This window comes from Taudactylus pleione, unplaced genomic scaffold (genome assembly GCF_031769625.1).
Source record: "Taudactylus pleione unplaced genomic scaffold, aTauple2 ptg000587l, whole genome shotgun sequence".
Lineage (NCBI taxonomy): Eukaryota > Metazoa > Chordata > Amphibia > Anura > Myobatrachidae > Taudactylus > Taudactylus pleione.
Genome location: NW_028284989.1, coordinates 2,214,305 through 2,239,659, shown reverse-complemented (window position 1 = coordinate 2,239,659; position 25,355 = coordinate 2,214,305). Strand labels below are relative to the sequence as shown.

General features: G+C 44.1%; 1 protein-coding gene across 1 annotated transcript; it reads right to left on the bottom strand.

The window, feature by feature from the left end:
* Nucleotides 1-5,814: 5,814 nt before the first annotated feature.
* LOC148481246 (DNA damage-regulated autophagy modulator protein 1-like) lies at nt 5,815-24,290 on the bottom strand. The gene is made up of 6 exons (XM_088453707.1): nt 24,166-24,290; nt 23,729-23,796; nt 21,227-21,369; nt 19,912-20,067; nt 10,193-10,276; nt 5,815-5,901 (listed from the first exon to the last, which is right to left on the bottom strand). Exons 1-6 carry the CDS (start codon nt 24,288-24,290, stop codon nt 5,815-5,817), a joined length of 663 nt encoding a protein of 220 aa, XP_088309833.1.
* Between the last annotated feature and the right edge of the window lie 1,065 nt (nt 24,291-25,355).

The following is a 25,355-nucleotide window of genomic DNA, read 5'->3' as shown; positions in this document are numbered from 1 at the left end:
GTGTGATATACTATGCAATACATCCTGCCTCTTATTCGTACATACCGGGGTTAATTATCTCAGTGTGTACTTAGAAATGCGATTTAAACGCAAAGGACAGCTCTCCCGATAAGAGCTGTCCTTTGCACCCTGGCTAGAGGGACTTCCGTGTTTAACACACAGAAGTCTCTCTGGCGTCCCTTTGCTACCCACTGGCGTCACGCGAGGGGTGACACCAAAATAGCAGAGCTGCTCTGCTATTTTGGTGTCACCCCCTCAGATGGCCACACTGCAGTGAGAGGCTGTTGGCTGTCCAGCAGTTGCAACTTGCTGCTACGCTGAGCCGGGATTACTCAGCGGTAGGGATGGACACCGATGATTTTCCGGCCATCGATGTTTTTCTTCTGATGTTAGTGGTTTTACCATTCGATGGCAGCATTCTGATGTTTACTGCCATAGAATGGTAATCATTCGATGGTGTTCCGATGGTAGCTTATTTTCTTTCATTCTTAAAAGCTATGCCTCCCCTGGCTGCTGTGTGCTATGTCTCTACATATGATAGTCTCCATGGTTCATGCTACTGGGCTCGTTGGAGGCTGTCTGTCACTGCTTCAGATGTGACCCTTCCTCACTCCCCTCTATGCTAGCTCTGATTGGCTCTCTGAGACAATGAGAGCCATTCAGTGTTCAGCCCTGGTCCTGCAGCAGCAGTCACTGACAAACACACATCTGCAACACCATAGTTACAGCCCTGGAATAAGCTACAACAAACTTTCATACTAATGGATACAGTTTGGCTACAGTGAGGTCTTTGATAAGCTCCGTACACACGGAGCAATATAAATGAACGATTTGACCGATAACGATGGTCCATACAAACCCACCAACGACCAGCGATGCGCGGGCACGTATGGACGATTTCGATATCATCCATCGCCCGTGCATGCTGGCCAACCTGCTCGATATCGAGCAGGCTACTATAGGGACCCGCGATCTTTGATCGCTATAGTGGCTGGTAAGTTGGTGGTGTGCTGGATGATTGATATCGATCATCCAGCACACCAGGGAGGGTGCAGGACGTGTGCACGGGCCATTAGGAAGAGATTGTTACCCATTATATTGAAAGGCAGACAGATTGCTAGTAACTACACTAAGGATACAGAGAGAATTTCTACAAAGGAGACCCGGGCAACACTACTTGTACAAAAAGGAGAATAGCGCTGAACTTTTGGTCAATTAGTGAGCTCAGAAAACCGGTTTAAAAAACTATATAGAGTTGGTCAAAAAGATATATAATACTGTAAAACCGACGTATATGATAGTTTATTGCATGGCCATATAGAGAGGGTCAATAATAATAATACTGATTCAGTGTTTAATTGTTTTTTAATTTTTATTGTACGTTGTGCTGGATTTCCTACAGTAACTGTTGTCCTTACAGGATTCTGGTGACAAATCTGCAGCTTCCAGTTCTATCCTGAAAAATAAAAATGAGGAACGTCTTATTGTTCATTTGTGTGAACTAAAGTTACAAGTATTGTAAGAAATAGATAATTTTGTTTTGTTAGTCTAAAGACACCTGTTTGATTGTATTCAAATACTGTGATAACGTGAGCTAATAAAAGTGAATTATAAATCTAAAGAAGTTGGATTGACTAAAGCAGGGACCTCACCTGTCAGGTATTTACTAAGACAACTGCTAAGTCACAACACACATCAATCAGCAAGAGTTTGTTTATTACACATGCGTTATATACATTTATCACCATTGGGTGGTACATAGGGGCCCTTACAAACTTTTGCTATGGGGCCTTCAAATACCTACTTACGCCCCTGGTGATTACTATTAAAAAATATGGCCAGACATGCATGAATTGTAGGGGGGGATGTAATAACCTGCAAGGCGCACGTACCGGCACGATTCCTAGCAGGAACTCCTGTACAATCTTGGCCTACAAATCTAATCTATTATTCGCGAAACCACCAGCATTTGTGCAGAAGTAGGACAGCATTTTACATGGGCATAAATGACTGTTACGAGCTTGATTTTGGGAACCCAAACGTAATGGGCGCCCGACAAAGCAATTCAGTTGCTGCTTCGTTCAGGCACCTGTGCCACGTGTGTGCACCCAAAAGCAAGGGGTCTTGCAACATATAGCGGCTGACCCCATCTAAAGTCCTGCTTTGGGCACCAAACAGCCAACTTATCGCACGTTTGCTCGCCACCCCGGGAGGCTGCGAGCAAAAATGTGTGCAGCCGCGGCTATTTGCTCCCATATGCAGCAACAATTGAATTGCACAAAAGAAATAGCCGTGGCTAAAACAATTGAATCGCCCCCTCAAAGTTGAATTAAAACCTTTTTTTATGATTATTGTGAGTATGGATAGGAGTAAAAGGTACATTGGTACCCGAGGGTGTGTCTACTCTCCGAGACCCAGCAAGAGAGTTGCACGTTTTCCATTACGATTGCAGTTACTCAGGCGAACAGACTGCAGGAGTTCCAGGAAGATAACATATGTGTTGTGCAGTTACTGCACCAGTTTCAGTGATTACATCTGTGGTCTGTTGGGTTAAACAAGTGGGTTCCTGTACGTCGCTCAGGTGTCAGTGCACGTTCCAGCACTTCTAGTAATAGATCGTTCTGAGCAATGTGGTCTGAGCCTGGGAAAGCAGGAAGAATCACCAGTGGATACTAATAGATTATCTGATTCAAATTTCTCTGGAAAGCAGAACTGCTGTAGTGTCTCCGAGCCGCTGACAAGTCTGTTTGTGCCAGTATTGAGACACTTCCTCCTATTCTGTTTCATAGTCCTGTACAGCTGCCTATTACGCCAGAATGTACTAACATTTGTGTGTTCTGGACCTTGTAGCACTCAGGCTGCACATTATTTTATTACCACGCCTGCTGACAGATAAATATCCTAGTCTTCCTGCTATCTAGCTCTCTGGGGCTTCCCACTTCCCTCCGTTTCCCTTCCCACATCATAACACTACCGTACCTCTGTTACACAGTAGTTTGCAGGAATCTATGTTTAATTCTGGGTACCACAGTCATTTAGAACGGACAGTAGGTATGTGGTTTTGTTCCTGGGGATTGAAAGAAATTGTTTGACCCCTTATTACTAGGCAGAAGAAAGCAGAAGCGAGTAGAGGCTCCCGTGGAGCAGTGTCTGATGGGGGCATGAAGGTCCCTTCAGGTAGAGTTGGCCATTGATGCTTAGCAACCATCGATGCTCTGATGGCGATGGTGAGTGTTTTCACCATCGATAGGAAGCCACTCATAGTAGACATTGGTGGCTGGGCCTTGATGGTGAGTGCCGGGCACGCTACGTGCATGCGTTGGTGCCGTCTGTGAATGGATATAGGTGAACCATTGATAGCTCACACATTTTTTTTATGTGTGTCTCCATCAGTATAATAATATAATGTCCATTTTAGTATATTTATACATTGAATCTGTGCCATCTTTATAATATTCCTACCTTTCTCTATAATATTAATAATTTCCCCCCATATTTCCTGTAATGTAGTGATCCCACTTCTCACAGTACTCTGGAAGCCTCCTGTATGTTACACACTATAGGACGTCTCTCCGACTCCTCCTGCTCCAGCTTGCCCCTTCCTGGCTATCATGCTTCTCTCACCAGGGGCGGAGGATGTGCACAGTGAGCGGCTGTATCTCGATGACGCCAACTATGAGCCTGCCCCACAACATGCGTGATGTCAGAAGGCCAATACAGCGGGCGAAAAGGATCATTTTCTTCTATAGGGAATTTATTTAAATTTAAAACTACTGTAATCCCCTTAAGCCTGCTTTCCTCTAACACTTGTTAATTATTGGTTTCTAGACCCGATAATAATGTTTTCTTATTGGCGCTTATCTCGGCAAATTCTGGATTGCCTGCAAGTATCATTAAACACATACAGGGACAGGGGCTCCGAACGGGGAACCCGGGAAGACTCAACAGAATTCAGGAGTCTCCCAAACAGTCCAGAAGATTGGGCAGCTATTGTCATGACTCTTGCTTAAGCCTTCATAAATGGCTGCCTATGTACGTTCCATCCATATTTCACATTCACACGTATTGCTTGTGATCGCCGTGGTGCTACACAAATAACCGATGATAATAATAATGTACAGTAGGTGACACTTACACCTTATAAGTGCACTGCCCCCCCCATGTAGTAATTAGAGCAGCAGAGAAGCAGCTTCTCCCTTTTGATTTGATACTGCCCCATAGTGACAGAATACATAGACACTAGGAGGTAAATTTACTAAGATGGGAGTTCTATTAAGAAGTGATGTTGCCCATAGCAACCAGTCAGATTCTACTTCTCATTTATCCAGCACCTTCTAGAAGATAATACCTGGAATCTGATTGGTTGCTATGGGCAACATCACTTCTTAATAGAACGCCCATCTTAGTAAATTTACCCCTAGAAATAAGTGTTATATGAGCAGCTTTGGTACTTACCGTAACACCTCAGCTCAGATGACCGAGAGGATGAGGTGGGGAGCCGGACTCTGCAGAGGTTAGGAGGTATCAGGAGTCACTCCTAGGGATGGACATCGGAAGCCCACCATCAAATGGTAAGCAGCCATCGCATTACAAGTTTTAGATGACAAAAACTATTCAATTGATATTCCCATGCGCAAAAGACCCTGCTTGCGCCTGCACCATAGCCCTATTTCAGGGCTGGCAGGGGACAGCACAGCAGGCGGGAAGTCACTAAGGGCGGGGTGTGGTGGGATCGGGGCAAGATGCGCGATGCTGAGAGCTTCAAGCAGGGACAGCGCATTTCTCAGCATTGCAGAAAAAACCCCATCACAACACCATCGAATCATTTCCACTCGATGGCAGCAAACATCGGAATGGTGCCATCGAATGGTAAAAACACTACCATCGTAAGAAAAACTTCAATGTTCGACAATCATAGAGAAATTGATGTCCATCCCTAGTCACTCCTGGCACCACATCAGAGCTACCCTGTGGCCTCATAACCTGCTCATTGCAGCCCTATGTGAGCCCTGCACCTCCACACTAGTGGGCGGAGCTCCAAAGCAGTTGGGCCAACCTGGGGTTCAACCCCCTCTCCCCTCGGTCGCTGGCCCCTTCCCTAGGACAAGTGAGCTCTTCTTAGGCTCGCTCCTCCTCTCCTGTTTCCCATCATAGTGTTTGCTCAGCACTTCTCTCCCTACTAGTATCCATCCTGCTGTCTTCACCTTATGCCCCCCCCAATTCTCGTTGATACTAGCCAGGCTTATAAATGATCTGGTTGTGTCGATTCTGGAAATGTAGAGTAATGATACTGGGCCTGATTTGGTTAAGGATGCAAATCCCTGCATGGCAGTACTGCAAAAATATTATGATGCCGCAACCTCTGGGGTTTTTACAGCGACGTCCACCGGCTGCTTCTGTAATCTGCCACTTACTCACAAAGACGCAGCATCAATCACACATTGGTCGCCACCCTGTGGTCGCTCATAATGGGGCCAATAGGACACAATTATATAGGAATAGGCGGGGCCTAATGACACATTTAGTCTGGCCCCGCCCCATCAGCAGGACTCTAGAAGAGATGAGATTTGTAAAGTCGCCATGTATGCTTGCACCCCTGCCAGCCATTATTGCTAGGCAGCTCAGAGCCACTCAGCTACCACAGCAAGTTTTTACTTTCTTATATCATAGTGATCAGTTTTCTATCACTACTACAGTATAAGTGGAGATAGAAAACCAACCCAAATGCCACTTATATATAGTCCTGCACATGTGATATCCAGTTATCACCTGCCTAGATACACAATGACTGTAGCGCTTGTTACCTGTGATAGATCATGGGTATTCTGGCCCAGCATGCAATGTTTCCCTCAGACATATCCAGTCCTGATGCCATTTGCTTGGACGTTTTATGCATAAAAGCTGTTAAAGGAGGAGAGAAAAAAATATCACATTACTATCAAAGTACAGAAACTCAAAAGAAATGGTGAAATTAAGTTGATCAGTGATATCACCACTTACTGCGTTACCAGACCCTAGAGAGGTCACCAGTCCAACAATTATTGGACCCCTGCTTGCAGAAACCCCTGTGAAATATGTAGTCCCTATATACATATACAGTATCTGTTATTGTAGAACTATATAGATTGACATCTATAAACATTACAAGTGCCATAACACCAGTTACAGAGAAGGCTGAGGGTCACATCACTATCAGTAGATCCCTAAGGGTCAAGTAAAGGGATGATTGTTATCTGCCTCATATATAACTGTCTCTATTGATGCAAAGTCACCTTTCGGCATAATGAATTATTAACGTGATAGCGACCCAATTTGCGGGTCCTGTCTCAGGGAATTTGCATGTAGAACTGAAAAATCCAGAGTTGGTCTTTCAATTCCACTATGTAAGAAATAAAAAAATAAATGATATATATAAAAATGAATAAAAATCTATATATGTATTGAATCAAACTACTGTAGATGGCACTAATGAGCAACCTGATGAGTGCTAGGGATGTAGGATCCTCCCACACAAGAGTGACAAGTAGAGTGACCTATGTTGAGTCTGTCAGCTGAGGAGAGAGCTGAGAATACAGAAAACCTGCAAGAGGCAAGCAGGCTACAGAAGGGTTGGCCATCGGTGGATTAACCATCAACAGTACCATTTTGGTGGTTAACCGATGATCATTCCTGCTCTATGATTCCGCGACGTGAACGCCCTGCACGCCTGCTGGATCTAGTTAGATCCAAAAAGAAAGAGAAAGATACTCTCTTTTTGTGGGGCACTCAAACTACTATAATATATAAAACTTAGCTTTTAATATGTATGCTATTAAAATATTGAAATAATGTGGCAAACATCTATACGTGAACATTGAAAAAACAAAACAAACACAAGATGTAATCTGGGCCACAGTGGGTCCAGTTATGAGTGACTGATAAGAGATAGGAAAAAAGTTTTATATATATCCGATCTCTAAATCCCAATATGGGTCAGACACAAAAATTATGATACTGTGGTCAAAAAGGCGAAAATATGTATATATTGTAGGGGATTTATATAAGGAAATATAAAGGATATCTGCCCTTCAATGTAACAGTCGGTGATAGTTCCAAAATTTCTGTCTATACTGATAAATTTCATACATGAAGCATCATCATATGGGAACAAATGTATAATACCACAATAAATGATTTATCAAAATAACATGCGAGCAGAAAAATACATAGACCACATAAATTACAGTTGTTCTCCAAATTGCTATCTAAATTGATAAATTTCATACATGGAGCATCATCATGTGGGAACAAGTGTATAATACCACAATAAATGAAATATAATGTGTCAATCAATCCACATCCTTTCGATTGGATAGGTCTAGGACCTTCCTATCCCTTTACACAATATAAGCTGCTCCCTATTATAGGGAATCATTATTAAAACTTAATTTTAAGTTATTACTAATGCTGGGCATACACGGCCAGATAAAATGTCTGTCAGACCGACAGACATTTTATCTGGCCGGCTGCCAGCCGCAGATGTCGCCGGCATACACTGTGAGATTTCTCTCACAGTGTATTCGGCAGACATCTGCGCTCCGCCCCCGGGGGAGGAGACATTTCCCTGTTCCTTCCGTAGGAAGGAACACAGGGAATGTCTGTCTGTCGGCCGCGGCTGGGCATACACTGCCCGATGCGGCCGACAGTTTACCGGGAAATATCGCATCGGACGGGCATGCTGGACAATCCGGCATGCCCGACCGAGCAATATTTAACCCTCGGTCGCCCCCCCACACGCTACAATTATCGGGGCGATCCGCCGATATCAGGTGGATCGCCCCGATAATTGTAGCGTGTATGGCCAGCATTAGATAAATATGCCCTAGTCCGTTTTTTGTTTACATATGCTAATTACCTACAGACTCACTCTGATGATTCAGCCTGATATTCTACTGATTGGCTCTCACAAAATGTCAATCAATCCACATCCCTTCGATTGGATAGGCCTAGGACCCTTCCTGTATGGCTTCTTAATATGTCAGTCATCACAGCCGCATTTTCATTGGCCGCTGCTGGCTCAAAACCGGATCCAGCCTTATCCTCTGCAGGCCACCCATTGAGAAAGCCCCCTTCGGCTAAACACGTGTTTGGGCACTTCAGGGAACCCCTTACAACCACCAGGGGCACTGCATAAGGGGCCAGCCTGGGGGCACTGCATAAGGGGCACTACTTCAGATGGGGGGCACTGCATAAGGGGCCAATCTGGAGGCACTGCATAAGGGGCACTACTTAAGCCTGGCGGCACTGCATAAGGGGCCAGCCTGGGGGCACTGCATAAGGGGCACAAATACAGGGGGCACTGCATAAAGGGCACAAATACAGCATATGGGGATAACTACTGTACAGGGGGCACTGCATAAGGGGCACAAATACAGAACATGGGGATAACTACTGTACAGGGGGCACTGCATAAGGGGCACAAATACAGCACATGGGGATAACTACTGTACAGGGGGCACTGCATAATGGGCACTTTTGACTGAGAGCCAGTGGAGGAGCATCCTGAGCACTGTCGGGCTGGAATGGTAAGGGAGGGGGCTGGAGTGTATTATGTGAATTATGTGGTTCTGGATTTTAAAATGTATTTTATATGGATGTGGTTTTCAAAACAAATTTGTTGTGGCTCTGGCTTTTTCAATATATTTTATATGGAAGTGTCTTGTTTCAGTGCATCTTATCCTTAAGTGGCTTTTTCAGTGTATTTTATGTGGATCTGGCTTCTTTCAGTATACTTTATGTGGATCTTGTTTGTTTCAGTGAATTTTACAGTGCATCCAGAAAGTATTCACAACGCTTCACTTTTTCCACATTTTGTTATGTCACATCCTTATTCCCCTTCCCCGCTGCCTAAACCTAAGTCCCCGGGAGAGTGCCTAACCCTAACCTTCCCCGGGGGTGCCTGACCCTCCATTCCCCTAGCCTAACCCTAACCTCCCAGGGGGGTGCCTAACCCTAAGTCCCCCCCCCGGGAGCCCTAAACCTAACCCTCCCCCCCGCGGCTGCCCGCGCCCGGCGTACCTTCGATCGGTATGCCGGGCGTCGGGCTGCCGGGATTAGACAGTCGGGAAGCCGGCAGTCGGGATTAGGTCCGTCGGCTTCCCGACTGCTAACCTCCCATCCAACCTGATAGAGCTTGAGAGATGCTACAAAGAGGAATGGGCGAAACTGCCCAAAGATAGGTGTGCCAAGCTTGTCGCATCATTTTTAAAAAGACTGCAAAGGTGCATCAACAAAGTACTGAGCAAAGGCTGTGAATACTAATGTACGTGTGATTTCTTGGGGGGGTTTTATTAAATTTGCAAAAACCTCAAAAAAAACTTTTTACACGTTGTCATTATGGGGTATTGTGTGTAGAATTTTGAGGAAACAAATTCATTTATTCCATTTTGGAATAAGGCTGTAGCATCACAAAAAAAGTGAAAAAGTGAAGCGCTGTGAATACTTTCCGGATGCACTGAATGTGGATCTGGCTTGTTTCAGTGTATTGTATGTGGATCTGGCTTGTATTTTCAATGTGCTGGGCTCGCCCCCAGCGTGACTAAAAACATGGGTGTGACACAAGGTCATGCTCCTGCAAATGTCATACCAAAGGTGTGCACACAAAAATGCGGCGTGGCCTTGTGACAGCGCACGCTGTCAGCTCTTTACTTTAACCACAAATATTTTTGGGCTCCTCTGGGCTCAGCAGCTGACATTCTGTGGTATTTCAAGACCACGCCCCCTTACTGTGAGACCACACCCCCTACCGGATATTACTTCTTCTAGTTGGGGGGGCGGGCGCATTTTGACTATTCACACTGGGAGCCTCAGACACTAGAAGCAGCCCTGCGTCCCTGCCTGAATGAGATGAAGTGGTTTATTCTTAACTTTGCTTCATTTAAGATGACAATAAAAAGCATCATTTATATTTACACTCTGTGCTGCTGGCTGGAGACCCTTATTTAGCACCACAAACACTGCGCCCCTGACCAATATCAGTACCTGAGTATAATGACTGTATGTTACACAATGTTATACCTACAGGAGCATACAGGAGAAGGATTGCACCTGCAGTCTTTATAACCGTTGGGGTTACTACACCTGTCTAACACTGTAACCTTATACATAATGATCACACAGTAATTATATACATTTGTATCTGTAAGATTCACACCTGAAACTCTGGTATATAGGACAGGATGCTGAGCATAAATGTTACCACTATGATCCATTCTTCAACGGCAGAGATGTTGCTGACCTTTAAAGAAATAGAACACGTGAAATTACCTTATATTCATTCTATTACTGATCGCTGAGATTTATTTACCGCAGATGCTACATTCACCAGTTTCACCAAAAGCACCAATATCGGTCTCCTGCATACTAGTTACTCAAATTGCAGCGAGGGGGCGGGGCTTAATAATGCGACCCGTCCAGCCCCGGAGAGGAAAAATCAACTGTTGGCAAGTATGATATGTAGTGATCTGTTTATTTTGGTTTACTTTTGTGATTCTTACATTTATGTATTTTTTTCGTACTGTGGTTTATTGTAACACTTATGGTGCATACACACGGTCAGATTTTTCCTTCAGATCTGAACGATAACGATTTAAAAATCTGACATATCTGACATGCCTGAACGATGGACGATGAGCGTTCCCGTTTGTCAGATAACGATATCTGACATCTGATGTGTTTGCAGTCAGACTTGGACGATTCCATTCATTTTAATGCAGTCAAAAATCGTTCAAAACTTTGGTAAAATCGTTCAATCGTTCATCTGACAAATCTGACCATGTGTATGCTCCATTAGATTATATCTGGGGATGATATGTTAGAGCAAGTTTCTCTTTAACACCTACAAGGAGAACTGACACATTCATCACTTAAGAAAACTTCAATAGCATAAAGGTTGCTGTACAGTGCATGAACACTGCACATGTATGTACTCCAGATCCTTCCCCCCTCACACATGAACCCCATGCCCTGACGTGTCATAGCACCACCGAGCAAATAAACATACAACTGATTTTTTCTTGTTTTCATTTTTTTTCCCAGCAAATAAGTTAATCTGTCATTAGACCGAGGAGCTCTCACTCCTACAGGAACCACCCTGATGATATCACCACTGGGGCACATGGTGAGTGAGGAGAGGAGCAGGTACCAGGTACTTGGCCTATGTGTCTGGCACCTTGTGCTGTTATACTGAGTGGATGTAAATGTATCTTCACTTAGGAGAAAGTCTGCACAGGTCAGTGTAATTGTACAGGCAGAAATGTATTACGTGTAATTGATACACATTGATTACATACATGTACACCACAATATCTCCCAGATTAATAGCAAATGAAACATACCTTGTCACATTGTCTTCCAGGACACACATATATAAATGATACCTTACAGGCAATCACTGAGGGGTGGATGTGTTAAGGAAAACATTATTATACTTTTCAAATGCTCTATTAAGATTGAAGTCCTACCAAACCTTAGGGCTCAGTCCAATTAACTCGCCCGCACATAATAGGGGTGGGTTGCATTTGCAACGGCGTGTAAATGGCGGCTACAGCACTGGAACTCCCCCCCCTTCAGGGGCAAATGCAGAATTTTTAGGGGGGGGGGGGTCCTAGTATATATATGTGCTAGATACACAATCTATATACAGTATATATGCAAGTAAACACATATATATGTGTGTATATATGTGTGTGTGTATGTATACGTGTCACCCATACATGCAGCTGCAGGTTGGAGACGGATACGGGACCAGGCACACCATGTCAATAAGCCATGCCCCCTCATGGCAAAATGCCGTGATTCGCAGGTCAATTGGGAGGGGGCGGAGCAAAATGTTGCAATTCTAATTATATTGCATCATATTGGCTCCGCCTCCTCCTCATTGACCAGCGAATCAGACAAGATGGGCGCTCCTCCCACCAGGCAGCCAGTCCCTAACCAGTAACCACCAAACAATCAGACATTCTGGCCTCTAATTACATGAGGCAGCTTCAAACAATATTTAGTATGTATCCTGCTATTCTGTCTGTGTGAGCTTAGTGTGGGAGCAGCTTTTCCAATGTATTTTTATACGAATCTGGGTTTTTCAATTTACAGATGTGTCCTCATTCATCTTTACTGCAGTTACGCTAAAACGCCTCTTCTGGCGTGCCATGTCCCGTGAGACTCTGCTACGGCCGAGAGTCTATTCTTACTCTATTTTTCCAGTAAGGCATCTTAAAAGTCGCAATGCGTTGTAACTAGGACACACCAGCAGACTGCACTAATTAATTCGATATGCGACAATCGTATATCTGTGTGTGACTGAGCCTCTAAATCTGTATAGGAAGTGCTACAATGTAGAGGCCGCAGCCTTTTTCATTCCAAGTTCCGTTGTGCATCATATACAGACTCAGGTGCACACAGATATACAGGTGTCACATATCACATTACTCAGCACAGTCTCTTATATACAGACTCAGGAGCACACAGATATACAGTTGTCACATATCACATTACTCAGCACAGTCTCTTATATACAGACTCAGGAGCACACAGATATACAAGTGTCACATATCACATTACTCAGCACAGTCTCCTATATACAGACTCAGGAGCACACAGATATACAAGTGTCACATATCACATTACTCAGTGCAGTCTGCTATATACAGACTCAGGAGCACACAGATATACAGGTGTCACATATCACATTACTCAGCACAGTCTCCTATATACAGACTCAGGAGCACACAGATATACAGGTGTCACATATCACATTACTCAGCACAGTCTCCTATATACAGACTCAGGAGCACACAGATATACAAGTGTCACATATCACGTTACTCAGCACAGTCTCCTATATACAGACTCAGGAGCACACAGATATACAAGTGTCACATATCACATTACTCAGTGCAGTCTGCTATATACAGACTCAGGAGCACACAGATATACAGGTGTCACATATCACATTACTCAGCACAGTCTCCTATATACAGACTCAGGAGCACACAGATATACAAGTGTCACATATCACGTTACTCAGCACAGTCTCCTATATACAGACTCAGGAGCACACAGATATACAGGTGTCACATGTCACATCTCTCAGCACAGTCTCCCATATACAGACTCAGGTGCACACAGATATACAGGTGTCACATATCACATTACTCAGCACAGTCTCCCATATACAGACTCAGGTGCACACAGATATACAGGTGTCACATATCACATTACTCAGCACAGTCTCCCATATACAGACTCAGGTGCACACAGATATACAGGTGTCACATATCACATCACTCAGCACAGTCTCCCATATACAGACTCAGGTGCACACAGATATACAGGCGTCACATATCACATTACTCAGCGCAGTCTCCTATATACAGACTCAGGTGCACACAGATATACAGGTGTCACATATCACATCACTCAGCACAGTCTCCTATATACAGACTCAGGTGCACACAGATATACAGGTGTCACATATCACATTACTCAGCACAGTCTCCCATATACAGACTCAGGTGCACACAGATATACAGGTGTCACATATCACATTACTCGGCGCAGTCTCCTATATACAGACTCAGGTGCACACAGATATACAGGTGTCACATATCACATTACTCAGCGCAGTGTCCTATATACACTCAGGTGCACACAGATATACAGGTGTCACATATCACATCACTCAGCACAGTCTCCCATATACAGACTCAGGTGCATACAGATATACAGGTGTCACATATCACATCACTCAGCACAGTCTCCCATATACAGACTCAGGAGCACACAGATATACAGGTGTCACATATCACATTACTCAGCGCAGTGTCCTATATACAGACTCAGGTGCACACAGATATACAGGTGTCACATATCACATTACTCAGCACAGTCTCCCATATACAGACTCAGGTGCACACAGATATACAGGTGTCACATATCACATTACTCAGCACAGTCTCCCATATACAGACTCAGGTGCACACAGATATACAGGTGTCACATATCACATTACTCAGCACAGTCTCCTATATACAGACTCAGGTGCACACAGATATACAGGTGTAACATATCACATTACTCATCAGTCTCCAATATACAGACTCAGGTGCACACAGATATACAGGTGTCACATATCACATTACTCAGCACAGTCTCCTATATACAGACTCAGGTGCACACAGATATACAGGTGTCACATATCACATTACTCAGCGCAATCTCCTATATACAGACTCAGGTGCACACAGATATACAAGTGTCACATAGCACATTACTCTGCGCAATCTCCTATATACAGACTCAGGTGCACACAGATATACAAGTGTCACATATCACATTACTCAGCACAGTCTCCTATATACAGACTCAGGTGCACACAGATATACAAGTGTCACATATCACAGTAATCAGCACAGTCTCCTATATACAGAATCAGGAGCACACAGATATACAGGTGTCACATATCACATTACTCAGCACAGTCTCCTATATACAGCCTCAGGAGCACACAGATATACAGGTGTCACATATTACATTACTCAGCACAGTCTCCTATATACAGACTCAGGAGCACACAGATATACAGGTGTCACATATCACATTACTCAGCACAGTCTCCTATATACAGACTCATGTGCATACAGGTATACAGGTGTCACATATCACATTACTCAGCACAGTCTCCTATATACAGACTCATGTGCATACAGGTATACAGGTGTCATATATCACATTACTCAGCACCGTCTCCTATATACAGACTCAGGTGCACACAGATATACAGGTGTCACATATCACATTACTCAGCACAGTCTCCTATATACAGAATCAGGAGCACACAGATATACAGGTGTCACATATTACATTACTCAGCACAGTCTCCTATATACAGACTCAGGTACACACAGATATACAAGTGTCACATATCACAGTAATCAGCACAGTCTCCTATATACAGAATCAGGAGCACACAGATATACAGGTGTCACATATCACATTACTCAGCACAGTCTCCTACATACAGACTCAGGTGCACACAGATATACAGGTGTCACATATCACATTACTCAGCACAGTCTCCTACATACAGACTCAGGTGCACACAGATATACAGGTGTCACATATCACATTACTCAGCACAGTCTCTTATATACAGACTCAGGAGCACACAGATATACAGTTGTCACATATCACATTACTCAGCACAGTCTCCTATATACACACTCAGGAGCACACAGATATACAAGTGTCACATATCACATTACTCAGCACAGTCTCCTATATACACACTCAGGAGCACACAGATATACAAGTGTCACATATCACATTACTCAGCGCAGTCTCCTATATACACACTCAGGAGCACACAGATATACAGGTGTCACATATCACATTACTCAGCACAGTCTCCTATATACAGACTCAGGAGCACACAGATATACAGGTGTCACATATCACGTTACTCAGCACAGTCTCCTATATACAGACTCAGGAGCACACAGATATACAGGTGTCACATATCACGTTACTCAGCACAGTCTCCTATATACAGACTCAGGAGCACACAGATATACAGGTGTCACATATCACATTACTCAGCACAGTCTCCTATATACAGACTCAGGAGCACACAGATATACAGGTGTCACATATCACATTACTCAGCACAGTCTCCCATATACAGACTCAAGTACACACAGATATACAGGTATCACATTACTCAGCACAGTCTCCTATATACAGACTCAGGAGCACACAGATATACAGGTGTCACATATCACGTTACTCAGCACAGTCTCCTATATACAGACTCAGGAGCACACAGATATACAGGTGTCACATATCACATTACTCAGCACAGTCTCCTATATACAGACTCAGGAGCACACAGATATACAGGTGTCACATATCACATTACTCAGCACAGTCTCCCATATACAGACTCAGGTGCACACAGATATACAGGTGTCACATATCACATCACTCAGCACAGTCTCCTATATACAGACTCAGGTGCACACAGATATACAAGTGTCACATATCACATTACTCAGCACAGTCTCCTATAAACAGACTCAGGTGCACACAGATATACAGGTGTCACATATCACATTACTCAGCGCAATCTCCTATATACAGACTCAGGTGCACACAGATATACAAGTGTCACATAGCACATTACTCAGCGCAATCTCCTATATACAGACTCAGGTGCACACAGATATACAAGTGTCACATATCACATTACTCAGCACAGTCTCCTATATACAGACTCAGGTGCACACAGATATACAAGTGTCACATATCACAGTAATCAGCACAGTCTCCTATATACAGAATCAGGAGCACACAGATATACAGGTGTCACATATCACATTACTCAGCACAGTCTCCTATATACAGCCTCAGGAGCACACAGATATACAGGTGTCACATATCACATTACTCAGCACAGTCTCCTATATACAGACTCATGTGCATACAGGTATACAGGTGTCATATATCACATTACTCAGCACAGTCTCCTATATACAGACTCAGGTGCACACAGATATACAGGTGTCACATATCACATTACTCAGCACAGTCTCCTATATACAGAATCAGGAGCACACAGATATACAGGTGTCACATATTACATTACTCAGCACAGTCTCCTATATACAGACTCAGGTGCACACAGATATACAAGTGTCACATATCACAGTAATCAGCACAGTCTCCTATATACAGACTCAGCAGCACACAGATATACAGGTGTCACATATTACATTACTCAGCACAGTCTCCTGTATACAGACTCAGGTGCACACAGATATACAGGTGTCACATATCACATTACTCACCACAGTCTCCTATATACACACTCAGGAGCACACAGATATACAGGTATCACATTACTCAGCACAGTCTCCCATATACAGACTCAGGTGCACACAGGTATACAGGTGTCACATATCACATTACTCAGCACAGTCTCCCATATACAGACTCAGGAGCACACAGATATACAGGTGTCACATATTACATTACTCAGCACAGTCTCCTATATACAGACTCATGTGCATACAGGTATACAGGTGTCATATATCACATTACTCAGCACCGTCTCCTATATACAGACTCAGGTGCACACAGATATACAGGTGTCACATATCACATTACTCAGCACCGTCTCCTATATACAGAATCAGGTGCACACAGATATACAGGTGTCACATATCACATTACTCAGCACAGTCTCCTATATACAGACTCTGGAGCACACAGATATACAGGTGTCACATATTACATTACTCAGCACAGTCTCCCATATACAGACTCAGGAGCACACAGATATACAGGTGTCACATATCACATTACTCAGCACAGTCTCCTATATACAGACTCATGTGCATACAGGTATACAGGTGTCATATATCACATTACTCAGCACCGTCTCCTATATACAGACTCAGGTGCACACAGATATACAGGTGTCACATATCACATTACTCAGCACAGTCTCCTATATACAGAATCAGGAGCACACAGATATACAGGTGTCACATATTACATTACTCAGCACAGTCTCCTATATACAGACTCAGGTGCACACAGATATACAAGTGTCACATATCACAGTAATCAGCACAGTCTCCTATATACAGACTCAGCAGCACACAGATATACAGGTGTCACATATTACATTACTCAGCACAGTCTCCTGTATACAGACTCAGGTGCACACAGATATACAGGTGTCACATATCACATTACTCACCACAGTCTCCTATATACACACTCAGGAGCACACAGATATACAGGTATCACATTACTCAGCACAGTCTCCCATATACAGACTCAGGTGCACACAGGTATACAGGTGTCACATATCACATTACTCAGCACAGTCTCCCATATACAGACTCAGGAGCACACAGATATACAGGTGTCACATATTACATTACTCAGCACAGTCTCCTATATACAGACTCATGTGCATACAGGTATACAGGTGTCATATATCACATTACTCAGCACCGTCTCCTATATACAGACTCAGGTGCACACAGATATACAGGTGTCACATATCACATTACTCAGCACCGTCTCCTATATACAGAATCAGGTGCACACAGATATACAGGTGTCACATATCACATTACTCAGCACAGTCTCCTATATACAGACTCTGGAGCACACAGATATACAGGTGTCACATATTACATTACTCAGCACAGTCTCCCATATACAGACTCAGGAGCACACAGATATACAGGTGTCACATATCACATTACTCAGCACAGTCTCCTATATACAGACTCATGTGCATACAGGTATACAGGTGTCATATATCACATTACTCAGCACCGTCTCCTATATACAGACTCAGGTGCACACAGATATACAGGTGTCACATATCACATTACTCAGCACAGTCTCCTATATACAGAATCAGGAGCACACAGATATACAGGTGTCACATATTACATTACTCAGCACAGTCTCCTATATACAGACTCAGGTGCACACAGATATACAGGTGTCACATATCACATTACTCAGCACAGTCTCAGGTGCACACAGATATACAAGTGTCACATATCACATTACTCAGCGCAATCTCCTATATACAGTCTCAGGTGTACACAGATATACAGGTGTCACATTAATCAGCACAGTCTCCTATATACAGACTCAGGTGCATACAGATATACAGGTGTCATATGTCACATTAATCAGCACAGTCTCCTATATACAGACTCAGGAGCACACATATATACAGGTGTCACGTCACAGTAATCAGCACAGTCTGTTGGTGCGTCCTAATCACACCGTATTGAGACAGATGCATTTCATCAAAATAAGCGCCTGACGCTAGCAGTATAGCACAGGACCTGGGGCCTCATCACACCAGGCAAGTCATGCTGCGTGGTGTATTGAGGCTAGGTGCATGAGGACATATCACTATGTTACACTGATCCAGCTTTTCAATGTATTTATTATGAATCCGCCTTCTTCAATATCTTTAGTATGGATCCAGGTTGTCTTATATATGTAGGGGATGTAGTTAAATTGCCGGCATATGGGATGCAAGCTGCCGAAACACCGATGCCGGAATCCCGTTGCCTGGCAAAATGCCAACACCGATATCCCAAAGGAGATCAGGATACCTGTGCCGGCATCCCGAACGCCAGAATCACGAATGTCCGGGCTACGGTAAGTAGCGCAGTTTCCCTGGGGATGTGGGGGTTAGGTTTAGGGACCCTCGGGGGGAGATTAGGGTTAGGCACATCCACGGAGGGCTAGGTTTGGGCTATGAGGAGAGGGGGTTAGCGTTACGCATCCCCGGGGGGGGGGGGGGGGAGTAGGTTTAGGCAGCCCCCCCAGGAGGGTTAGGGTGAGGTAGGGGGGGTTAGGTTTAGGCACCACCGGGTAGGGGTTAGGGTTAGGCACTGGGGGGGGGTGTTTAGGGTACGGCATCAAAAGATGGAGGGTTAGGGGAGGAGAGGTGTAGGGATAGTATACTTACCACCCCTGTTGGGATCTTCAGCGTTCGGGCTTCTGGCGTCGGGATTTGAACCAGTGCCGGTATAACATAACCATTCCATATGTAGAATCGATGTGGATTCTCCTATATTTAGTATGGATTGTGCTTTGCCGTGGGTGGGTGTTTTCTCTCCTATACTTCTGTGTTTGTATAGACTTATTATATGATAGATTGAGATGTTATAATAACACCCACCCCCACAGCCCAAACTTTGACAAATCTAAAAATATAAATATAGATAAAATTTGGCTCCGCCCCACCAAAGCCCCGCCCACAGCTCCGCCTCCAGACAGTTGAACCCAAATTTGTCACATGAAAAGGATACGTGTAAGCATAGTTACTGTTATTAGCAGACAAAGTACTGTTCTAAGGCAGCTGATATATTTGTTGCACTTAGAAAACTTGTGCAGACAGATAGCCTGGAAGATGCTGTAGGCCGACCCCATTCCAATAGCCAGCAGTGATCCTCCCGAGTGCCATCCTGGATGGAGTTTCATCTAAAACAAAAACAGATACAATATATGTGAGCTTATATTTCAACGTTCTGTAGTCATGGTATAGAATGATCCAATAAAGCTTTGTGCATGTCATCAGTCCGCATCATAACATATTGTATCATGATCTTCATTCTAACACACACACACACATGGCCGATTTGTTTGCACTGCGCATGCGTCGCTCATGCGCAAACTAGCCAGTGCGATCGGTTAAGGGTACGCAGGCTACACGCAGTGTGTACGCAGACCCTTCTGATATTGATTGACAGGAAGTGCCGTTTGTGGGTGGTAACGGGGGGTGGGTCGCCCAAACGCAGGCGTGCCAGTGCATTTGAATGCCTTTGCAGGGGCGTGCATAAATTAGCCATTGCGAGGTCCTGCGCAGCCTGAGCTCTTACTGCGTGCAGGAAGTTGGTCAAATCCTGAGTGAGGTCAGGGCAACCACTAAAGGTTCCGATGGTTGTTCTCAATGTTACCGATGTTTCCGCTATCTTGCAGGCTACTCAGGCTGTGAGTGAAGGTAGGTGGGTGGCATTATATATTGAAGGCGTCTGCATTTTGTGCTGCGGTTGCAGTGTGTGTGCATTGAATAGCATATTTCCTCATTGGCTGGGTACTTGCGTTCCTTGCTGAATCATAGGCCCATAATTGCTTCTATTTCTCCCATATAGACTCAAACCTGCAGCTACATTAGCTGATTATTCCCCAGTGAAATTACCTTTGTCCCATCAGGGCGTAGAGGGGAGGATCCTATTTTAAGGCTTCCTAACCATTAGGCTAGGTCAGTGGTTCCCAAACTGTGCGCCGTGGCACCCTGAGGTGCCTTGGGACACTTGCAGGGGTGCCTCAAGTTGGTGGTCCAGCTCCAAATCAAATAATTTATGGTCAATGTAATGTAAATATGAGGACAAACAGAAGTGTAAAACCTGTCCACCACCACATAACTGACCCTAAGGATGACAGATCAGCACAATGTACTTCACTTTACTACTTCACTACATTTCTCAATAACAAACGTTTGGCTTACGGGTGCCATGAAAACAATTCTGATACTCTAGGGTGCCGTGGTTCAAAAAAGTTTGGGAACCACTGGGCTAGGTAATGAAATTATCAGCCAGGGGGTTTCTTATTGTAAGAAGTCTTTGGTGAGTTTACAAACCTGGAAAATAGCCAGAAGTAGAATCCCTGCAGGTGACATCAGTCCTACCAGCAGCAGGATCATCTGGCCAATATGGCGGCTATGTTCCCCGTCACTGCTTCCGATGGTCATTCTTTTGTACATGATGTACATTGTGCATGCTTCTGAAACAGCAACAATAAATTATATTATCCCATCAGTTTTACATTTGTTCCTGAATGAAAATACCATTTGCTTCTCATATTATCATATATATGAACAGGTTGGGTACAGAATGCTGACGCTTGGGATCCCAACAGTCAAAATCCTGACGCTGGCATCCCGACAGGGTTAGGGTACTGAAAAATGTCAGTAGGCATCCTAACCCTTCTCCTACCCCTAACCCTCCCTCCCTGCTGCCTAAACCTAACCTCCCCCTGCACCCCAAACCTAACCCTCACCCCCTAGTGCCTAACCCTCCCTCTAACCTCGCTACTTACCTTCGGGATGCTGGCGCTCGGAATGTCAGTGCCAGGATTCTGACAGGTGTTGGTATTCCGGTGCCAGTATTCTAAGCGCCCGGTATCCCCTTTGCCGGGATATTGACTGCATCCCATATGAGCTATACACATAATATAATCTGTATAAACAACGCTTAGTGAAAGTCATAGATTTATAGGGTCTCTCTCTATAGACTGTCAGCAAATGTAGTTATTATTCCGTCCCTGCCCTGTGCCCTTTTGGGGAATTGCATACAGTAGAATGCACACACCCGGTTTTATTTTCGATGAATAATCTCTATACTGCAAGGGAGTGGTGGTGCACATGGGCGCATACAGGAGCCGATGCTGGGGCAGGTCTGGGGGACTGCAGAGTATATTCATGTGCACACACACTCCGTTACTCCATCCATTATCTCACATACTGTAAGTGGCCGTGAGCACTCTAGTCTATGGGAGTATCTGTCAGCTCAAAGCAAAGTGGTCGCATCTTCATAATTAGAAACTAGGTGACATTGTGTAAAAGAGTATATCTATACATTTAGCTAACATTTACACTGAGCGGGGAAAGTGTGTGTATTTTGTAAGCGTCCAGATGATTATCACTAATGCAGGAGATATTGCAGAATCGCAGCCCTCTGCCATCCCCATAATGCCATTGTGCTAGTGTATCAGGGTGTGAAAGCTATAAGTGCTGGGACCGTGGCCTCAGTTAGCTACAGTAGCTCCATCTTCCTGTGGGAGGAGCTTCTAGACTGTGAAGATGGATCCAGGTAGCTCCTCCCACTTCCTGCAGCAGTCACAGTGAGCATACGTGACCTATGGCTGGTAACACTGCCGGGACAGGAGCCAGCACTGTAACCTTCACTGCTCCCATTAGCGGGGAAATATTATATGTATCACTTATTATCAGAGCACTGGTCCCTGCATTAAATTCATTATTAATAGCTCCAAAAATAGTTCCCAAATCACTGAGAATAGCGGCAATAAGTATTATTGTATAGCCAAATGGTGGGAATAGGTGCCTGCAAGCAGTGTTAGACTGGGGCATGAAGGGCCCCAGCAGGAAACGCAGTGGTAGGGGCCCAAGCCTACAGGGAGGAACAGTAACCACAGAGGAACTTGGCCAACATGCAAATGCCAGGGTCCCTTTGTAACAGAGGGGGACAGGGGTGTGTCAGAACCACCCACTATGACTGGCAGGAGGGGTAATCTCAGTGTAGTTTCTGTAGAAACAAATCAAGCGCCCAAATTCATCCATCATTCTGCTCCACCAGGTTACTGACCCGCTAGTAATGTAACAATGTATAACTTGAGTGCACGGTCTGAAACCTGACCCCTAGAGTAGGGGACGGGGCCTACAGGCAGTGCAGCTAATCTGGGTTCCCCTGTACACCCGTGTGCCAGTCCATGCATTCCTGCAAGCTGCCAGGATCACAGCCAATCATAACATAAGGAACCTCAGCCACTGAGCAGTACTAACACTATAGTGCAGTGTGATTACAGGCAGAAGGTATGATCAGTGTAACATGCCCTGTCATGCCATTTATCTCACCATAACAAGCTGCGTCTGTACCCAGGGATATTACAGAGCTGTAATCACATAACTATACACTACTCCTGGGCACTCACACTAAGCACTTCTGTTACACTGGCTGATGTAGTTCTTGGTTCCAGCTTACTGAGGACCCCCAGACATAACCTGCTGACAGCTACCAGCTCCTATTATAATGATCACAGTATGGCATGTTATAATGCAAAATAGGTGTGAGGAGAGGCTGCTGGGAGCTGGCAGCAGGGCATCCTGCCACGTGCTGTAGGCATAACTGCTTAGCACTAGGACCCAGAGCAGGCGAGGAGGAGGCGGGTGCAGCGGCAGTTTGCGCTGGATGGCGGTTACATGGTGAATGTAGAAAGTCACCAGGTGTGATGGGGGTGGGACAGGGGAACGTGCGGGTAAGATGAGGGTCCTAGTTATCATAGAAGCATTTCAGTAACATTAACAAGAAATTTATTTTATACACAATGTATATGAGACACTTACCAAGGGCAGCAGAGATGGAGAACACGATGGTAAATACCAGAGACTCTGGGTAGTAGTTCCCGGTATCACTATGAAAAGAATAAACATAACTGAGAATTAATATAACACAGGTGCCAACTATGTGACTGTTATATCTCCCCATTACCCAGGCCTTGCCATCCACCCTGCCTGTCTGCTCTGACAGCCTCATATATCACTATCGTCCTGACTCTGATTAGTATGTTATTGGCGCTGTTGCCGCTGCTGCGTCGGTGTACGCCGGCCTTTTCCCACCACTCCCCGTTACCTCCCCCAAATACTCCCCGACTGCCAATCACACTGCGAGTAAATGCGCAGTTTACAGTTAATCGCTCAAATAAATATCAGCATAAATATCGGCATAGCTTACATCTCTGAATCAGCCACTATATTATCATTATTATTATTATATGGCTTACCTGATGTATGGTACAGAGGTGTTGACATGCCCTTCAATAATCGTCAATGTCAAGGTGGTGATGACACCGACACAGGTCCAGAAAACCCATAAGCAAGGAAGGAGAACCAAGCCCTGGATCCCCATTATATTACAATCAATATAAAAATAAATAAAAATCTAATATATACTGTAAATAGAAAATCTAACTAAAAATATACAGTAAATAGAAAATAATGAGGTAAATATAATAAGAATATAACTATACAATAATCTATATATATATAAAATAAAATAAGAATAATCCTATAAAATAATAACTATGAACAATAAAATAAGAATAAAACTATAAACTAATAAATATATACAATAAACTAAGAATAAAACTATAAACTAATAAATATATAGAATAAACTAAGAATACAACTATAAAATAATAAATATATACTAAAATAAGAATAAACCTATAAAATAATATATATAATATAACAATAAAGTAATAAATGAACAAAGTAATATAAATCGATCCTCAGGCTCTCTCCCACAACTCGCTATCACAGGATAATGGTATTTGCAGCACATACTGAGGCTCCCAGCTGTGATGCCATAAAATGCTACTGTTTTGTCACCATAAAGTCATTTGCATATTTAAAGGTGTATGCTCATTTTCAGTGGAGCTATTTTTAGTTACAACATGTTTAACAAGTAAATGTAATTGTATTTTCTTACATGTATATTCCTGGCACATAACCATATTGATGGTTGGGGACATAGGACCTGATTCAGAGCTGGACGCTATTTGCGGACGCTCGTTCAGAAAAAGGGGCTGGCTATTTAAATTGAGCGCTCGCTCTTTGCGGTCCGTTGACGCCTCTATGTCTGAGCGAGCGTCCGAAACATGCGCTCGCTATTTTGTAAAGACGCCCCTTGGCCGATCGCATCATACGTCATCTCCGCTATTTATTAGATTAATCGAGTACATCGAAAGGCGTATGAGCTGCTTGCTATTCTTGTGGTAGCATTTTCCTACCGCAATCATGCGAGCAGTTCAGGCTAAAAGACAACCAACTGACGTGGTCGATGACGCTGCTTTGTTAATTATGCACACCCTTAAAACGCCCGTTTTGACCGTTTGGCACGCCTACGTTCGGATCTCCACTCCACGATTTCAAGCACCTTCCCCTGTTACCATCCACAAACGCCTCATCCTGT

Bases quoted from the DNA above. Each gene is read 5' to 3' on its own strand.
- LOC148481246 (XM_088453707.1), bottom strand. From the start codon at position 24,290: ATGGGGATCCAGGGCTTGGTTCTCCTTCCTTGCTTATGGGTTTTCTGG. The intron at 23,797-24,165 runs GTAAGCCATATA...TTCTTTTCATAG, and splicing joins ACCTCTGTACCATACATCAG to TGATACCGGGAACTACTACC. The intron at 20,068-21,226 runs GTTTGTAAACTC...TTTTTGTTTTAG, and splicing joins TACTTCTGGCTATTTTCCAG to ATGAAACTCCATCCAGGATG.